The 18,946-nt window shown below is 46.7% G+C and overlaps 1 protein-coding gene across 1 annotated transcript in view; it reads right to left on the bottom strand.

Moving 5' to 3' along the window:
• Positions 1–18,946, bottom strand: part of LOC139230643 (tenascin-X-like) — a 293,996-nt gene that overhangs the window by 141,914 nt on the left and 133,136 nt on the right. The window contains exons 13-15 of the mRNA XM_070862456.1: positions 6,713–7,000; positions 4,008–4,307; positions 513–794 (exon numbers count right to left, since the gene is read on the bottom strand). Of these exons, the coding sequence (XP_070718557.1) occupies positions 513–794; positions 4,008–4,307; positions 6,713–7,000 (870 nt within the window). The remainder of the gene's footprint in view (positions 1–512; positions 795–4,007; positions 4,308–6,712; positions 7,001–18,946) is intronic.

Here is an 18,946-nt window from a genome sequence, read left to right as displayed (position 1 = left end):
GGCGGGAAAGTGGAGTTGAGGTCGATGATCAGCCCTGATCTTATTGAATGGCGGAGCAGGCTCGAGGGGCCATAGGGCCGGTTCCTGCTCCTATTTCTTATGTTCTTATGCTCACTCGTCCTTAAAGACAATCCTTAAACCCTCCCTCTTTGACCAAGTGATTGGTCACATGCCCTGATATCTCCTTGTGTGGCTCGGTGTGAAATTCTGTCTGATTTACTCTGCAGTGAAGCACCTTGGGAAATTTTACTAGGCGAAAGACGCTATATAAATGCAAGTTGTTGTTGCTAAGATTGAGGTTGCATGAATGAATTATGATAATGTTGCCCAGTTGGTGCAACGCTCGTTATGCTAATTCACAGCTTTTTCTCCGCAATCCAATCGTGTAAAGGTCTGTTGCACGGGGGCAGGGCCCGTGCACCGTTACAGATTTGTACCTGAGAATAACAGGGATAAAGACTGACAGAGAGAAACGTGTTCACATTAAAAGGGCCCCGACTGCTCCCAAGTACCTGTGGTGGTTGTTGCAATGGTCAAGGGTGGTGTCCGCAGTCCACCATAAATCCCGTAGAGATAGACGGTGTATCTGGTAGTAGGCTCGAGGCCTGTGATGAGGTACGCTCGCCGCCTGCCAGCGACTGTGATGTTCTGGGTCTCCTCAGAACCCTGGACTCGGTACTGTATGAAAAATGAGTCAAAGACCCTGTCCACAGTCCAGGAGAGTCGGAGCGAGTTAGCCGTGACACTGGGGACTGACAGACTGCCCAGTCTAACCCTGTCTTCCTCTGGGGAAGCTAAAGAAGAAAACCAGAAGAAGCGTGAATCGAACAGGCGGAAGGTCAGCTTGTCTCAATAGGCGGTAGACCCTTCCAGGCTGTCATGGACCCGAGTCACATGCTACACCTTGCTGCAGGCACAATTCCGTTAGCTGTACACGGCCGACACAAAGGTTCTAATATCAAAATCTGATGAGCAACTAGTCAATCTCCTCACACACTGCGCAGAGAATGTCACGGGCGAAGGCGCTCCGCAGTGTCAGCTGCAAACACTGCCGGGTACAGCGCGGCTAGATTCAGAGTAATGCTCCCTCTTTACTCAGGCCCCAACCTCTAACCTCAGCAGAACACACCAACACCATCACCCCCACTTTTGGTTGAGACGTTAAACCGAGATCCCGTCTGTTCTCTCAGGTGGACGTAAAAGATCCTGCGGCACTATTTCACGGAAAAGCTTATAAATATAAACCCAAGTCTGTCTGTCTGTCTTTCTTTCTGATAGTGGAATAGACCACGTGTCGGGTTACACTAAACATCGATTAGTGAGTCACAGGCAAAGTGCTGGGAGTGCAGAATTGGAGAGCTCATGGGGAATGGGAATTGGAGAGAGATCAAGGAATGGGAATTGAGGAAATGCAGGAATGGGAATTGAGGAAATGCAGGAATGGGAATTGAGGAAATACAGGAATGGGAATTGAGATGTATTCATTCCCTGGTCAATGGTGAAACTGTATATTTATATACAGGATCTATAATAGAGAGACATCCCATTAAAAGTCACCGAGACAGAGAGGCTTCTACCTGGTTGAAATGGGCTGCGTCAGTTCTTGATGGGGCCACTAGCAGGAACCCCGAGAGACAAAAGAAACTTCCACCTCAGCGGAAGGAACTGAAAGATTCCCGCAATCAGGAGAGGCAGCAACAGGATCTGTGGATCCCGGTCTACCCCACGAAAAGCACGTGCATTGCAGTGATCCCCAAAACACGTCAATGTGCGAAAGACTGGCTCAGGCCCATTATTCCCCCAAACAGGAAAGAACTAGACCTTAAGAGAAAGACGGAGAAGAGTGATAAACCACTCCGTGAAATTAAGGAATGGGTTCCCAAATCCCAAATAAGCAAATGGTAAACAGGTCCCTGATAAAACAGGGCCTGGTAGAAGGGACAAAAGTTGAAGGTTGAAATCAGATTTTTCAGTCGAGGTCAAATTTTCCAAGCAATGTTTAAGGAGTGTCAGTAGATGGCGGCATTTGTTTCCAAGTAAGTGGGCAACACACCATTAGAATGTTTCTCCAGTAAGTGAATCACTTATTCCATCAGAACTACCCGAGGTTGGTTGCTAACCCGGTCATTGGCTTCTCAGACTGTCCCCATGGGAGAATCGCCATGGCGACGCACAGCGAATTTTGGTAGTAGGCCTCAGGCCCCTGACAAAGAGGGGTCAGGGGTCACAGGTCGCCGTCAGGTTCTGGCCACCCTCAGACCCCCAGAACTCTGCCCTATACCAGGAAGGAATCGACGCCCCTCCCTTCGGTGCCGGGAGAGAGTGAAGGAATCGGCTGCCATGTCAGACTCCGAAAGATTGCCGGCGACTTGGCTTCACCGTGCCGTTGCCAGCGGAGGCTTGAAGAAAGGCAAATAAGGTTTAACCCTTGGAGGAGAAACAGAAAGTGGGGGCAAAATTGCCCCTTTTTCTTTTAAAAAGGCCCGTTAGCGCCTCCGGGAGGGGGGTGCCAATGGGGAGGAAGAGACTTTTCACCCTGGGGGGGTTGTGAGTGCACTACCGGCTCCCGGGAAATTGCTCGAGAGTTTCCCCTGGGCCGCCGTGTAACCGGCGGTGATGTCACCACCTTGTGCGGTGACTCCTCAGTGCCCCACGGCGGGGGGGGTGGGGGGGGAAATTGTCCTGTGGCCCCGCGAGGCAGCGCGAGCGCATGTCGCCGAAACTGGCGCCGACATCTGCGTGCGGGGCGGGGCTTAAAAAGGGGGGGGTGGGGTCACCAGCGCTCCGCGCCGCCATCTCAAGTGGTTCGCCGGCTCTCTCGGGTCGGCTCCACTGACGGCCTCCGGGCCGGGCCGCCAGCGGGCAGCTCGGCACTCCGCGTCGAGCGCCGGTTCCACGCTGCCCTCTGGGGGGGCCATCGGAGGCCTTGCCGAGGGGAGGGGAGGGGCTTCGAAGCACGTCAGGGCTACGTGGAGCATCCGCGCAGCGCTCCACAAACTGGCCCCGGTAGGGCCCCGGGACCCGCCCCGAAGGGAAGTGCAGCGCTCGACACTGCGCTCCATTTCCTTCGAGGGGCGGTAAGCCCAATTCGGTGTCCGGGGTGGGCCTTCTTCGCCGGGCACAAAAAAGTCCCGGCCCCAACTAGTTACCCCCCCCTCCCCCCCTCCCCCTGCCACCGCAAAATCAGGGCACAGGGAACTTTCACCCCCAGTTTTGCTTAATCCATATATGAGGCTGTAGACACCCAAGAAAATTGGCGGACACGTCCTGTGTGACCCACAGGTAACTTCTGATATGATTGAGGGATTCTGTACCCCCGCTCAATGTTCTGCAGCGAGATCAAAGAGCCCTGTAACTCTTCCTGAACATTCTCACATCAACAGTTATAGGAAGAGGAGGAGGCCATTCAGCCCCTCGAGCCTGTTCCGCCATTCAATGAGATCATGGCTAATCTGTGACCTAACTCCATCGGCCCGCCCTTGCCCCATATCCCTTAATACCCTTGGTTAACAAAAATCTATCAGTCTCAGATTTAAAATTAATAATTGACACAGCATCAATTGCCGTTTGCAGAAGAGAGTTCCAAACTTCTGCCTCCCTTTGTGTGTAGAATTGTTTCCTAACTTCACCCCTGAAAGGCCCGGCTATAATTTTCAGACTATGCCCCGAGTCCTGGACTCCCGAAGCAGCAGAAATAGTTTCTCTCTATCTACCCCATCAGTTCCCCTTAATATCCTGAACATTTCTATCAAATCACCCCTTCACCTTCTACAACCCTAATGTGTGTAATCTCTCTTTGTAACTTAACCCACTTCTCAAATATAATATAAAACATTAGATTTCCAGTTCACTAGCTGTTAGTCATTGCTGCATAAATGCATCGGTCTTTCAATGACGTACGCACCACGGTATATTTTTCTATTAATGTCTTGGCTTTTCCTAGTTCAACACGGCTCGCAAAGTTACGGAGCGAGAATGCACGACTGGAAAGAAAGGGAACTCAGTACCTTTTGTGGTAATGACTCTGGTCAGCGGCTTAGAGCGTTGCCCATTCGACACACCATAGACATAGATGGTGTACTTGGTGGTAGGCCTCAACCCTGTGATGGTCGTAGATCGGTGGTCACTGCTCACTGTCACGTTCTGCACATCGCCAGACCCCTGCACTTTGAACCGTATTAGAAAGACGTCAAACCCCTTCTGGGCAGTCCAGGAGAGGGGGATGGAGTTAGATGTGACGTTAGAAACTGAGAGACTGCCCAGCTTAGTAACCTTGCTTGGTTTCAGCTTGCCTTTCACTGTGGAAGCTAAAAGCAAAAGAGAGGGGACATTTTTACCAGGGCAGCGATTGGTTGGCAGGCGTTTGGTAAACTCAACTGGTGAAGCTCATGGGATAAAGTCCTGGGGAGCAGGACTGCTGATTGGTCAGAACACAAGTGTAAGAGTTCTACAGAACCTAGTGTGTAAGGGTTCTTTAGATCCTAGTGTGTTAGGGTTCTATAGATCCTAGTGTGTAAGGGTTCTATAGATCCTAGTGTGTAAAGGTTTTATAGATCCAAGTGTGTAAGGGTTATATAGATACTAGTGTTTAAGGATTCTATAGGTCATAGTGTGTAAGGGTTCGATAGATATAGTGTGTAAGGGTACTATAGAACCTAGTGTGTAAGAGTTCTATAGATCCTAGTGTGTAAGGGTTCTATAGGTCCTAGTGTGTAAGGGCTCTATAGGTCCTAGTGTGTAAGGGTTCTTTTGATCCTAGTGTGTAAGAGTTCTATAGATCCTAGTGTGTAAGGGCTCTATAGGTCCTAGTGTGTAAGGGTTCTATAGATCCTAGTGTGTAAGGGCTCTATAGGTCCTAGTGTGTAAGGGTTCTATAGATATAGTGTGTAAGGGTACTATAGATCCTAGTGTGTAAGGGTTCTATAGATCCTAGTGTGTAAGAGTTCTATAGATCCTAGTGTTTAAGGGTTCTATAGATCCTAGTGTGTAAGGGTTCTATAGATCCCAGTGTGCAAGGGTTCTATAGATCCTAGTTTTTAAGGGTTCTATAGATCCTAGTGTGTAAGAGTTCTATAGATCCTAGTGTGTAATGGTTTTATAGATCCTAGCGTGTAAGAGTTCTATAGATCCTAGTGTGTAAGAGTTCGATAGATCCTAGTGTGTAATGGTTTTATAGATCCTAGCGTCTAAGAGTTCTATAGATCCTAGTGTGTAGGAGTTCTATAGATCCTAGTGTGTAAGGGTTCTATAGATCATAGTGTGTAGGGGTTCTATAGTTCATAGTGTGTAAGAGTTCTATAGATCCTAGTGTGTAAGAGATCTGTAGATCCTTGTGTGTAAAGGTTATATAGATCCTAGTGTGCAAGGGTTCTATAGATCATAGTGTGTAAGGGTTCTATAGATCCTAGTGTGTAAGATTTCTATAGATCCTAGTGTGTAAGATTTCTATAGATCATAGTGTGTAAGGGTTCTATAGTTCATAGTGTGCAAGGATTCTGTAGGTCCTAGTGTGTAAGAGAGCTCTATAGATTGTAATGTGTAAATCAGTACCAGAATTGTAAAATTAATGTGTGATGATCAATGCCCAGAATCCCAGGAGACCTTCCGAACTCTCTGAAATACTGGAGTCGGACGTATTATTCTCGCAATTCTTCGAAATGACAGGCAGGGAAATCCAAGAAGCAAGACATTGTTTGAGGTGACTCCGGACCATTCTCTTCAAAACAAGAAGTGCCCACAATATCGCATTGAACCGCCCTGCCTGCCCCCATCATTGCATTCAGCCGATGAATGTGCATCACCTCAGACAGACAGACAGAGAGAGAGAGAGCAAGTGAGCTGCAGGAGAGCCAGATATTTACACGGGCATGTGTGAAAATATCTGTGTATGTACAACACAATATAGAAAGTTTGAGAGACAGAGCCATGGGTCTCAGGACGGGGGCATTAACTCACTGAGGTTCAGAAACCCTGCCTATCTGGGAAAATGCTCAAAATGATCCCCCCAACATCATTTTGGGACAGCATTTGTCGAAAGTGGAAAATTCACCAGAGAGCTGTCGACATGCCATTAAAACAGAAAGGACCGAGACGGTCACGAGCAAAGAAGGTAGGCAGACTGTGCCAGTGTGAGATGCTCTTGATGTTGAGGAAGTGTGACACAGTCCAACACACATCCGCGGCAGATCTCCATTGGATCCCTGTTGCACATACACAGCTGATGTACACAGTGAGACATGAGCCGTATACATATTGGTGGCTCTTCGGAAACGAGCGCTCATGCCGACGGGTTGTGCTCCCGGCCATGGCCTGCCCAGGCGGTCTAACAGAGGTGGGGGTATTTTATATTGTTTTAAACTAAGGCGTGGAGCAGGAAGATGACAACACGTGCGGTCAGCTCACATCTGGACCTCAGCGACTGCTGCACGTGTCCCGTGAAGGCTGGTTCAAGGCCTGAGGGCGGACGCCCAACCATCTACACGTCGGGAGAGAGAAAGTGGTACTATTTGGCCAACTTCTTCAACGTTGACTGGATGAAAATAGGAAATTAAAAGCGGCTGTGATTCGCCAAAGTGACGGTCTTGAGGAAAAGCGAGAAAAAACATTCAAAAGTTAACAACGCTGGAGGGAGGAGGGGGAAACAGAGTGCGAGCCAGGAGCGAAGAGAAGTCACCTGCTGAAAGGAGAAATGTTTGCGTTAGGTGAGAGCTACCTTTGGTGGTTGCTACAACGGTCAATGGCTTTGTGCGTTGACCTCCGGAAACACTGTAGCGAGAGAACAGGTACTTGGTACTAGGCCTCAGGCCTGTGATGACCAAAAGGCGCCTGTCGCCCGGCACGGTGACGTTCTGCACCGTCTCAGAACCCCGCACGCCGTACTGGATGAGGAAAGAGTCAGCGGCCTTCTCCATTGGCCAGGACAGCTGGACGGATTCAGCGGTGAGGTTAGAGACCGACAAGCGGCCCGGTTTAGTCACTTTACTCGGTTTTCCCGTGGAAGCTAAAAAGCACCAGAAAAAAAAAAGAGACAATTTTTTTTTTTAAAGTGATGCGAGTTGCTAAAATTTAAACCGACTTGATTCCTGTTAAGTTGTGAGGGTGGGGGGAGATTTCCACCCAAACAGAGCACAAGTCCTGAGACAATGCCTCACAGAAACCTGGCATGCTTTCGCAGACGGAGCCCAGGTGTGGCTGGTTTACAGTTTGAGTGGAGAGTACTAGCAACGGCAGACAGTAACGTGGATTAACCCCGCATTAATCACAGCACCATCAGTCCCACATGCAGAAGAACCTAGCTGCAGGGGCTAAAAGAGTTAAATTATGAGGACAGGTTGTATAGGCTAGGTTTGTATTCCCTTGAGCGTAGAGGATAACGGGGTAGTTGAGGTGTTTAAGGTGATTAAAGGATTTGATTTGATAGGGTAGATAGAGAGACTATTCCCTCTGGTCCAGAACAAGGGGGTGTCACCTTAAAATTACAGCTCAGCCATTGAGGGGTGATATCAGGAAACACTTCTTCACACAAAGGGTTGTGGAAATGTAGAACACCCTCCACCCCAAAAGCTGCTGAGGCTGGGGAGGGGGTGGGGGGGGGGTCAATGAAAATGTTAAAACTGAGATTGCGAGATTTTTGTTAGGCAAGGGTATCAGAGGATATGGAACCAAGGTAGGGGAAATGGAGTTAAGATACAGAACAGTCGTGGTCGATTTGACTTGTGGAACAGGCTCGAGGGGCTAATTGGCCTCCTCCCGTTCCCACGAGTCGTGGAGATACCATCAGGCCCCCGGAATATCCACTCCGATACCCTCTTGTGGGATCACATGACCCTCCCGCAGACCTTTGACCCGTAAAATAAGTGCTTGAAAATGATCAAGGATGCGAAAAGGCCATCAGTAAATCCCAGACCACCCACAGTCTCTCCACACTCACCCCATTGAATCAGGAAATCCCAGGCCACCCACAGTCTCTCCACAATCCCCCATTGAATCAGGAAATCCCAGGCCACCCACAGTCTCTCCACAATCACCCAATTGAATCAGTAAATCCCAGGCCACCCACAGTCTCTCCACAATCCCCCATTGAATCAGGAAATCCCAGGCCACCCACAGTCTCTCCACACTCACCCCATTGAATCAGGAAATCCCAGGCCACCCACAGACTCTCCACAATCCCCCATTGAATCAGGAAATCCCAGGCCACCCACAGTCTCTCCACACTCACCCCATTGAATCAGGAAATCCCAGGCCACCCACAGTCTCTCCACAATCCCCCATTGAATCAGGAAATCCCAGGCCACCCACAGTCTCTCCACAATCCCCCATTGAATCAGGAAATCCCAGGCCACCCACAGTCTCTCCACACTCACCCCATTGAATCAGGAAATCCCAGGCCACCCACAGTCTCTCCACAATCCCTCATTGAATCAGGAAATCCCAGGCCACCCACAGTCTCTCCACACTCACCCCATTGAATCAGGAAATCCCAGGCCATCCACAGTCTCTCCACACTCACCCCATTGAATCAGGAAATCCCAGGCCACCCACAGTCTCTCCACACTCACCCCATTGAATCAGGAAATCCCAGGCCACCCACAGTCTCTCCACACTCACCCCATTGAATCAGGAAATCCCAGGCCACCCACAGTCTCTCCACACTCACCCCATTGAATCAGGAAATCCCAGGCCACCCACAGTCTCTCCACAATCACCCCATTGAATGTGAGGAAGGGTTTCGACAGGGTGAATGTGGAGAGACTATTTCCACTTGTGGCTGAGATCGGGACAAGGGGATAGCTATAAAGGAAAGACAGTAATCGATCAAATAAAGAATTTATTTCGCCAGAGAGTGGTGCGAATGTAGAATTCACTACCACAGGGAGTGGTTGAGGCAGGGAGCATTGATGTATTTAAAGGGGACGTTTGCTGCTTACATGAGACGGAAATGAATAGAAGGATATGTCGAAGGGGTGAGATGAAGTATGTGTGGGACGAGGTTTGTGTGGGGCATTAACCGGTACCGGTTCGGACCTGTTGGGCTGAATGGCCTGTCTCTGTGTGGTAGTGTATGTAATTCTATCTACCATCGCTAGTGCCCTGATCCTCCCACCTTAACAACCAACTGCATTTTGAACCACTTCTCCCAGTTATTGTGTTGGCAGAAGTGGATGCACCAAACAACACTGGAACAACAGAAGAAACTGTGTGGCAGTATTTCACAAACGGAACAATTCTAACTACTTATTACAACAACTTGTAGCAATATAGCACCTTTACCGCAGTGAAACGCCCCAAGGCGATTATCAGACAGAATTTGACACCGAGCCGCATAATGAGAGATTAGGGCAGGAGAGATTGGGTCACAGAGGGAGGTTTTAAGGAGCGGGTTGAAGGAGGAAAGTGAGGTGGAGAGGTGGAGAGGTTTTGGGAGGGAGTTCCAGAGCTTGGGGCCCAGGCAGCTGAAGGCACGGCCACCGATGGTGGAGCGATTATAATCAGGGATGGTCAGGAGGGCAGAATTAGAGGAGCGCAGACATCTCGGGGGGGTTGTGGGGCTGGAGGAGATTACAGAGATAGAGAGGGACGAGGGCCACGGAGGGATTGTAAACAAAGATCACTCAATTAAGTTCAGGGAGTGTCTCAGCTCGAGTTGTATCGCAGGCTAAATAATCGCCATAGCAGCGAGCAGGGTTGGGATGTTTCAACTAAGCTAAAGGCACTTTATATAAATGCAAGTGGTTGTTGCTCTCCTTAAAGAGAGTGTGATACCTTTGGTGGTTACTACAGTTGTCAGTGGCTCAGTGTACACACTGGCAGAGATCCCATAGACATCGACGGAGTACACGGTGGAAGGCCTCAGCCCCGTGATGATGGACAATCGACGGTCACCGGTTACCGTGAGGCTCTGCACATCCTCAGAACTTCGCTCTCTGTACCTCACCAAAAAGGTGTCAAACACCTTCTCCGCAACCCAGGAGAGTTGGAAAGAGTCTGCGGTGACTTTAGAGGCCGAAACACTCTCCAGTTTAATCACTTTACTTGGCTTTACTTCGTCTTTATCTGTACCCGCGAAAAAAAAGGAAAATAGACGTGAAATTTTACCAGTGCACTGACGCCCGAGGGGCTTTTGATGAAGTGTGGTTCTATCATCGGGGGCTATATCGTGGGATCAGGTTCTCAAACTAAAGAGATCGGGAGGGGCGAGGCCATGGAGGTGTCTGAAAACAAGGATTACTCAATTCTTAATAGCTTTCTTTTTAATTTGAAATAAATCCAGCCGAGAGAGTAGTCAGAGAGAGAGAGAGAGAGAGAGAGAGAGAATGTTTCCACTTGTGGGGAAGAGCATAACTAGGGGCCTTCAATATAAGATCGTCACCAAGAAATCCAATCGGGAATTCAGAAGAAACATCTTTATTCAGAGAGTGGTGAGAATGTGGAACTCACTACTGCAGGGAATGGTTGAAGTGAATAACATCGAAGTATTTAAGGGGAGGCTGGACAAGCAAATGAGGGAGAAGGGAATAGAGGGTTATGCTGATAGATTTAGATGAGGAAAGATGGGAGGAGGTTCGAGTGGAGCATAAACACCGGCATGGACTGGTTGGGCCGAATGGCCTGTTTCTGTGCTGTATATTCGATGTGATGGTTCTCTTGTGAAAACCAGATAGATGAGGGTTAAACACAACACATGGACCCTTCTACTCACAGCCCTCAGGGTGAACCAATTCACAGCTCCGTAGAAACAAGGCTAGTAATTGGATTAGCAGCACATGAAACCGTTTATATTAATAGATAGGCGTATGTCTGACACATTATATTCCGGTCAGCTCTCTGAATTTCAGCTTTATGATCTACCGATTTATTTCCTGAAATATGTGATTTATGCAAAAGATAGACAATGAGTATATATTTCTATACATTCTTAAAACCCAACACCCACTAAGATCCACCAATACACGACCAATAAGATAAAAGCCAATACCTTAAGGGCAAATTGCCGGGAATTTTAAATGATATTGATAAAGTTTCTATAATTTAATTTCAGTTTAAGATGAGGAAAGGGTTCAATAGGGTCGATGTAGAGAAGATGTTTCCAATTGCGGGGAAGTCCAGAATTAGGGGGCATAAATAGAAGATAGTCACTAATAAATGCAAAAGGGAATTCAGGAGAAATCACTTTACTCCGAGAGTGATGAGAATGGGGAACTCGCTACCACAAGGAGTGGTTGAGGTGAACAGTATAGGTGCATTTAGGGGCATCTCGATAAGCATATGAGGGGAAAAAGGAATAGAACGATACGTCGATAGGGTGAGATGAGATAACGAGGGTTGGGAGGAGGCTCGTGTGGAGCATAAACACCAGCACGGACCTGTTGGGCCCAATGGCCTGTTTCTTGCTGTAAATAACATGCAATTCTATGTAAATGCAGTCATTGATCTGCTCAGTTGCCCTAGAGATGAGTGAGGCATCCCAGCTCGACTCGTACCTCAGGCCTCGCTAAAGGCACAGGCCTCACAGTCGCCATAGTAACGAGCAGGCTGCCCAGAAAAGAAAAGGCAATTAATTTGTTCTTTTACAAACAGATGACTGTGAAAGAGGAAGTGATACCTTTGGTGGTTACTACAGTTGTCAGTGGCTCAGTGTACACACTGGCAGAGATCCCATAGACATCGACGGTGTACACTGTGGAAGGCCTCAGCCCCGTGATGATGGACAATCGACGGTCACCGGTTACCGTGAGGCTCTGCACATCCGCAGAACCTCGAACTGAATACCGCACCAAAAAGGTGTCAAAAACCTTCTCCGCAACCCAGGAGAGTTGGAAAGAGTCTGCGGTGACTTTAGAGGCCGAAAGACTCTCCAGTTTAATCACTTTACTTGGCTTTACTTCGTCTTTATCTGTACCCGCGAAAAAACAGGAAAATAGACGTGAAATTTTACCAGTGCACTGACGCCCGAGGGGCTTTTGATGAAGTGTGGTTCTATCATCGGGGGCTATATCGTGGGATCAGGTTCTCAAACAAAAGAGATCGGGAGGGGTGAGGCCATTGAGGTGTCTGAAAACAAGAATTATTCAATTTTTCTTTTTAATTTGAACAAAATCCATCCGAGAGACTAGACAGAGAGAGAGAGAATGTTTCCACTTGTGGGGAAGAGCATAACTCGGGGCCATTAATATAAGATCGTTACCAAGAAATCTAATAGGGAATTCAGAAGAAACTTCTTTGTTCAAAGAGTGGTGAGAATGTGGAACTCACTACCACAGGGAGTGGTTGAAGTGAATAGCATCGAAGTATTTAAGGGGAGGCTGGACAAACAAATGAGGGAGAAGGGAATAGAGGGTTATGCTGAAGATTTAGATGAGGAAAGACGGGAGGAGGCTCGAGTGGAGCATAACACCGGCATGGACTGGTTGGGCCGAATGGCCTGTTTCTGTGCCGTATATTCGATGTAATGGTTCTCTTGTGAAAACCAGATAGATGAGGGTTAATCACAACACATGGACCCTTCTACTCACAGACCTCAGGACAAAGTAACACTTCATAATTCACAGCTCCGTACAAACAAGGCTAGTAATTGGATTAGGAGCACCTGAAACCTTTTATATTAATAGATAGGTGTATGTCTGACACATTATATTCCGCTCAGTTCCCTGAATTTCAGCTTTATGATCTAGTGATTTATTTCCTGAAATATGTGACTTATGCAAAAGATAGACTATGAGAGTATATACTTCTATACATTCTTAAAACCCAACACCCACTAAGATCCGCCAATACATAACCAATAAGGTAAAAGCCAATACCTTCAGGGCAAATTGCCGTGAATTTAAAATGATATTGATATCGTTTGTATAATTTAATTTTAGTTTAAGATGAGGAAAGCGTTCAATAGGGTCGATGTAGAGAAGATGTTTCCACTTGCGGGGGTGTCCAGAACTGGGGCCATAAATATAAGGTATTCACTAATAAATGCAATAGGTAATTCAGGAGAAATCACTTTACTCCGAGAGTGGTGAGAATGGGGAACTCGCTACCACAGGGAGTGGTTGAGGTGAACAGTATAGGTGCATTTAGGGGCATCTCGATAAGCATATGAGGGAAAAAGGAATAGAACGATACGTCGATAGGGTGAGATGAGATAACGAGGGTTGGGAGGAGGCTCGTGTGGAGCATAAACACCAGCACGGACCTGTTGGGCCCAATGGCCTGTTTCTTGCTGTAAATAACATGCAATTCTATGTAAATGCAGCCATTGATCTTTTCAGTTGCCCTAGAGATGAGTGAGGTGTCCTAGCTCGACTCGTACCTCAGGCCTCGCTAAAGGCACAGGCCTCACAGTTGCCATAGTAACGAGCAGGCTGCCCAGAAAAGAAAAGGCAATTAATTAGTTCTTTTAGAAACGGACGACTGTGAAAGAGGAAGTGATACCTTTGGTGGTTACTACAGTTGTCAGTGGCTCAGTGTACACACTGGCAGAGATCCCATAGACATCGACGGTGTACACTGTGGAAGGCCTCAGCCCCGTGATGATGGACAATCGACGGTCACCGGTTACCGTGAGGCTCTGCACATCCTCAGAACCTCGAACTGAATAGCGCACCAAAAAGGAGTCAAACACCTTCTCCGCAACCCAGGAGAGTTGGAAAGAGTCTGCGGTGACTTTAGAGGCCGAAAGACTCTCCAGTTTAATCACTTTACTTGGCTTTACTTCGTCTTTATCTGTACCCGCGAAAAAACAGGAAAATAGACGTGAAATTTTACCAGTGCACTGACGCCCGAGGGGCTTTTGATGAAGTGTGGTTCTATCATCGGGGGCTATATCGTGGGATCAGGTTCTCAAACTAAAGAGATCGGGAGGGGCGAGGCCATGGAGGTGTCTGAAAACAAGGATTACTCAATTCTTAATAGTTTTCTTTTTAATTTGAACAAAATCCATCCGAGAGAGTAGACAGAGAGAGAGAGAATGTTTCCACTTGTGGGGAAGAGCATAACTAGGGGCCATCAATATAAGATCGTCACCAAGAAATCCAATCGGGAATTCAGATGAAACTTCTTTATTCAGAGAGTGGTGAGAATGTGGAACTCACTACCTCAGGGAGTGGTTGAAGTGAATAACATCGAAGTATTTAAGGGGAGGCTGGACAAGCAAATGAGGGAGAAGGGAATAGAGGGTTATGCTGATAGATTTAGATGAGGAAAGATGAGAGGAGGCTCGAGTGGAACATAAACGCCGGCCTGGACTGGTTGGGCCGAATGGCCTGTTTCTGTGCCGTATATTCGATGTGATGGTTCTCTTGTGAAAACCAGATAGATGAGGGTTAATCACAACACATGGACCCTTCTACTCACAGACCTCAGGACGAACCAATTCACAATTCACAGCTCCGTAGAAATAAGGCTAGTAATTGGGTTAGGAGCACCTGAAACCTTTTATATTAATAGATAGGTGTATGTCTGACACATTATATTCCGCTCAGTTCCCTGAATTTCAGTTTTATGATCTACCGATTTATTTGCTGAAATAAGTGATTTATGCAAAAGATAGACAATGAGTATAAACACAGAAACATAGAAAATAGGTGCAGGAGTAAGCCATTTGGCCCTTCGAGCCTGCACCACCATTCAATATGATGATAGCTAATCATGCAACTTCAGTACTCCATTCCTTCTTTCTCTCCATACCCCTTGATCCCTTTAGCCGTAAGGGCAATATCTAACTCCCTTTTGAATATATCTAACGAATTGATCTCAACAACTTTCTGTGGTTCAGGTTCACCACTCTCTGAGTGAAGAAGATTCTCCTCATCTCGGTCCTAAATGGCTTACCCCTTATCATTAAACTGTGACCCCTGGTTCTGGACTTCCCCAACATCAGGAACATTCTTCCTGCATTTAACCTGTCCAATCCCATCAGAATTGTATATGTTTCTATGAGATCCCCTCTCATTCTTCTAAATGCCACTGAATATAAGCCTAGTCTTTCTTCATATGTCAGTCCTGCCATCCCGGGAATCAGTCTGGTGAACCTTCGCTGCACTCCCTCAATAGCAAGAATGTCCTTCCTCAGATTAGGAAACCAAAACTGTACACAATATTCAAGGTGTGGCCTCACTAAGGCCCTGTACAACTGCAGTAAGACCTCCCTGCTCCTATACTCAAATCCTCTCGCTATGAAGACCAACATGCCATTTGCCGCCTTCACCACCTGCTGTACCTGCGTACCAACTTTCAATGACTGATGGACCATAACACCCGGGTCTCGTTGCACCTCCCCTTTTCCTAATCTGTCACCATTTAGGTAATATTCTGCCTTCTTGTTTTTGCCACCAAAGTGGATAACCTCACATTTATCTACATTATACTGCATCTGCCATGCATTTACCCACTCACCTAACCTGTCCAAGTCACCCTGCAGCCTCTTAGCATCCTCCTCACAGCTCACACCACCACCCAGCATAATGTCATCTGCAAACTTGGAGATATTACACTCAATTCCTTCATCTAAATCATTAATATATATTGTAAATAGCTGGAGTCCCAGCACTGAACCTTGCGGTACCCCACTAGTCACTGCCTGCCATTCTGAAAATGACCCATTTATTTGAATGACTCTCTGCTTCCTGTCTGCCAACCAGTTCTCTATCAATGTCAGTACATTACCCCCAATACCATGTGCTTTGATTTTGCACACCAATCTCTTGTGTGGGACCTTGTCAAAAGCCTTTTGAAAGTCCAAATACACCACATCCACTGGTTCTCCCTTGTCCACCCTACTAGTTACATCTTATATTTCTAAACATTCTTAAAACCCAACACCCACTAAAATCCACCAGTACACGACCAATACGATAAAAGCCAATATCTTAAGGGCAAATTGCCATGAATTTAAAATGATATTGATAATGTTTGTATAATTTAATTTCAGTTTAAGATGAGGAAAGCGTTCAATGGGGTTGATGTAGAGAAGATGTTTCCACTTGCTGGGGTGTCCAGAACTGGGGCCATAAATATAAGGTAGTCACTAATAAATCCAATTGGAAATTACTCCGAGAGTGGTGAGAATGGGGATCTCGCTACCACACGGAGTGGTTGAGGTGAACAGTATAGGTGCATTTAGGGGCATCTCGATAAGCATATGAGGGAAAAAGGAATAGAACGATATGTCGATAGGGTGAGATGAGATAACGAGGGTTGGGAGGAGGCTCGTGTGGAGCATAAACACCAGCACGGACCTGTTGGGCCCAATGGCCTGTTTCTGTGCTGTAAATAACATGCAATTCTATGTAAATGCAGTCATTGATCTTCTCAGTTGCCCTAGAGATGAGTGAGCCATAGTAACGAGCAGGCTGCCCAGAAAAGAAAAGGCAATTAATTAGTTATTTTAGAAACGGACGACTGTGAAAGAGGAAGTGATACCTTTGGTGGTTACTACAGTTGTCAGTGGCTCAGTGTACACACTGGCAGAGATCCCATAGACATCGACGGTGTACACTGTGGAAGGCCTCAGCCCCGTGATGATGGACAATCGACGGTCACCGGTTACCGTGAGGCTCTGCACATCCGCAGAACCTCGAACTGAATAACGCACCAAAAAGGTGTCAAAAACCTTCTCCGCAACCCAGGAGAGTTGGAAAGAGTCTGCGGTGACTTTAGAGGCCGAAAGACTCTCCAGTTTAATCACTTTACTTGGCTTTACTTCGTCTTTATCTGTACCCGCGAAAAAAAAGGAAAATAGATGTGAAATTTTACCAGTGCACCGACGCCCGAGGGGCTTTTGATGAAGTGTGGTTCTATCATCGGGGGCTATATCGTGGGATCAGGTTCTCAACTTAAAGAGATCGGGAGGGGCGAGGCCATGGAGGGATCTGAAAACAAGGATTATTCAATTCTTAATAGCTTTTGTTTTCATTTGGAAAAAATCCAGCCAAGGGAGTAGACAGAGAGACAGAGAGAGAGAGTTTCCACTTGTGGGGAATAACGAGCATAACTAGGGGCCATTAATTATAACAAAAGAAATAAGAAATAGGAGCAGGAGTAGGCCATACGGCCCCTCGAGCCTGCTCCACCATTTAATACAATCATGGCTGATGCGATCATGGACTCAGGTCCACTTCCCTGTCCACTTCCCACAACCCTTCATTCCCTTATCGTTTAAGAAACTGTCTATTTCTGTCTCAAATTTATTCAATGTCACAGCTTCTACAGCTCTCTGAGGCAGTGAATTCCACAGATTCACAACTCTCTGAGAGAAGAAATTCCTCCTCATCTCAGTTTTAAATGGGCGACCCCTTATTCTAAGATTGTGCCCTCTAGTTCTAGTCTCCGCTATCAGTGGAAACATCTTCTCTGCATCCACCTTGTCAAGCCCCCTCATAATCTTATACGTTTGAATAAGATCACCTGAATTCCAATGAGTAGAGGCCCAACCTACTCAACCTTTCCTCATAAGTCAACCCCCTCATCTCCGGAATCAACCTAGTGAACCTTCTCTGAACTGCCTCCAAAGCAAGTAAATTTCGTAAATTTGGAAACCAAAATTGTACGCAGTATTCCAGGTGTGGCCTCACCAATACCCTGTATAACTGTAGCAAGACTTCCCTGCATTTATATTCCATCCCCTTTGCAATAAAGGCCAAGATTCCATTGGCCTTCCTGATCACTTGCTGTACCTGCATACTAACCTTTATTGTTTCATGCACAAGTACCCCCAGGTCCCGCTGTACTGCAGCACTTTGCAATCTTTCTCCATTTAAATAATAACTTGCTCTTTGATTTTTTTCTGGCACAGTGCATGACCTCACACTTTCCAACATTATACTCCATCTGCCAAATTATTGCCCACTCACTTAGCCTGTCTATGTCCTTTTGCAGATTGTTTGTGTCCTCCTCACACATTGCTTTTCCTCCTATCTTTGTATCGTCAGCAAACTTGGCTACGTTACACTCGGTCCCTTCTTCCAAGTCGTTAATATAGATTGTAAGTAGTTGGGGTCCCAGCACTGATCCCTGCGGCACCCCACTAGTTACTGGTTGTCAATCCGAGAATGATCCATTTATCCCGACTCTCTGTTTTCTGTTAGTTAGCCAATCCTCTAACCAGGCAAATATATTACCCTCAACCCCGTGACCTTTTATCTTTTATATGGCACCTTGTCAAGTGCCTTCTGGAAGTCGAAATACACCACATCCACTGGTTCCCCTTTATCCACCCTGTTCGTTACATCCTCAAAGAATTCCAGCAAATTTGTCAAACACGACTTACCCTTCATAAATCCAAGCTGACTCTGCCTGACTGAATTTTGCTTCTCCAAATGTCCTGCTACTGCTTCTTTAATAATGGACTCCAACAGTTTTCCAACCACAGATGTTAGGCTAACTGGTCTATATTTTCCTGCTTTTTGTCTGCCTCCTTTTTTAAATGGGGGCGTTACATTTCCATCTTCCAATGTGCTGGGACATCCCCAGAATCCAGGGAATTTTGATAAATTACAACCAAGATCATCACCAAGAAATCCAATAGGGAATTCAGAATTCAGAATTCAGAAGAAGCTTCTTTATTCAGAGAGTGATGAAATGTGGAACTCGCTACCTCAGGGAATGGTTGAAGCGAATAGTATCGATATATTTAAGGGGAGAATGGACAAGCAAATGAGGGAGAAGGGAATAGAGAGTTATGCTGATAGATTTAGATGAGGAAAGATGAGAGGAGGCTCGAGTGGAGCATAAACGCCGGCCTGGACTAGTTGGGCCGAATGGCCTGTTTCTGTGCCGTATATTCAATGTAATGGTTCTCTTGAGAAAACCAGATAGATGAGGGTTAATCACAACACATGGACCTTCTACTCACAGACCTCATAACAAAACAATTCACAGCTCCATAGAAACAAGGCTAGTAATTGCATTAGTAGCACATGAAACCGTTTATATTAATAGATAGGTGTATGTC

This window comes from Pristiophorus japonicus, chromosome 19 (assembly GCF_044704955.1).
Source record: "Pristiophorus japonicus isolate sPriJap1 chromosome 19, sPriJap1.hap1, whole genome shotgun sequence".
NCBI lineage: Eukaryota > Metazoa > Chordata > Chondrichthyes > Pristiophoridae > Pristiophorus > Pristiophorus japonicus.
Note: the sequence above shows the minus strand (reverse complement) of the source record. Positions and strands in the feature narration are given on the sequence as shown.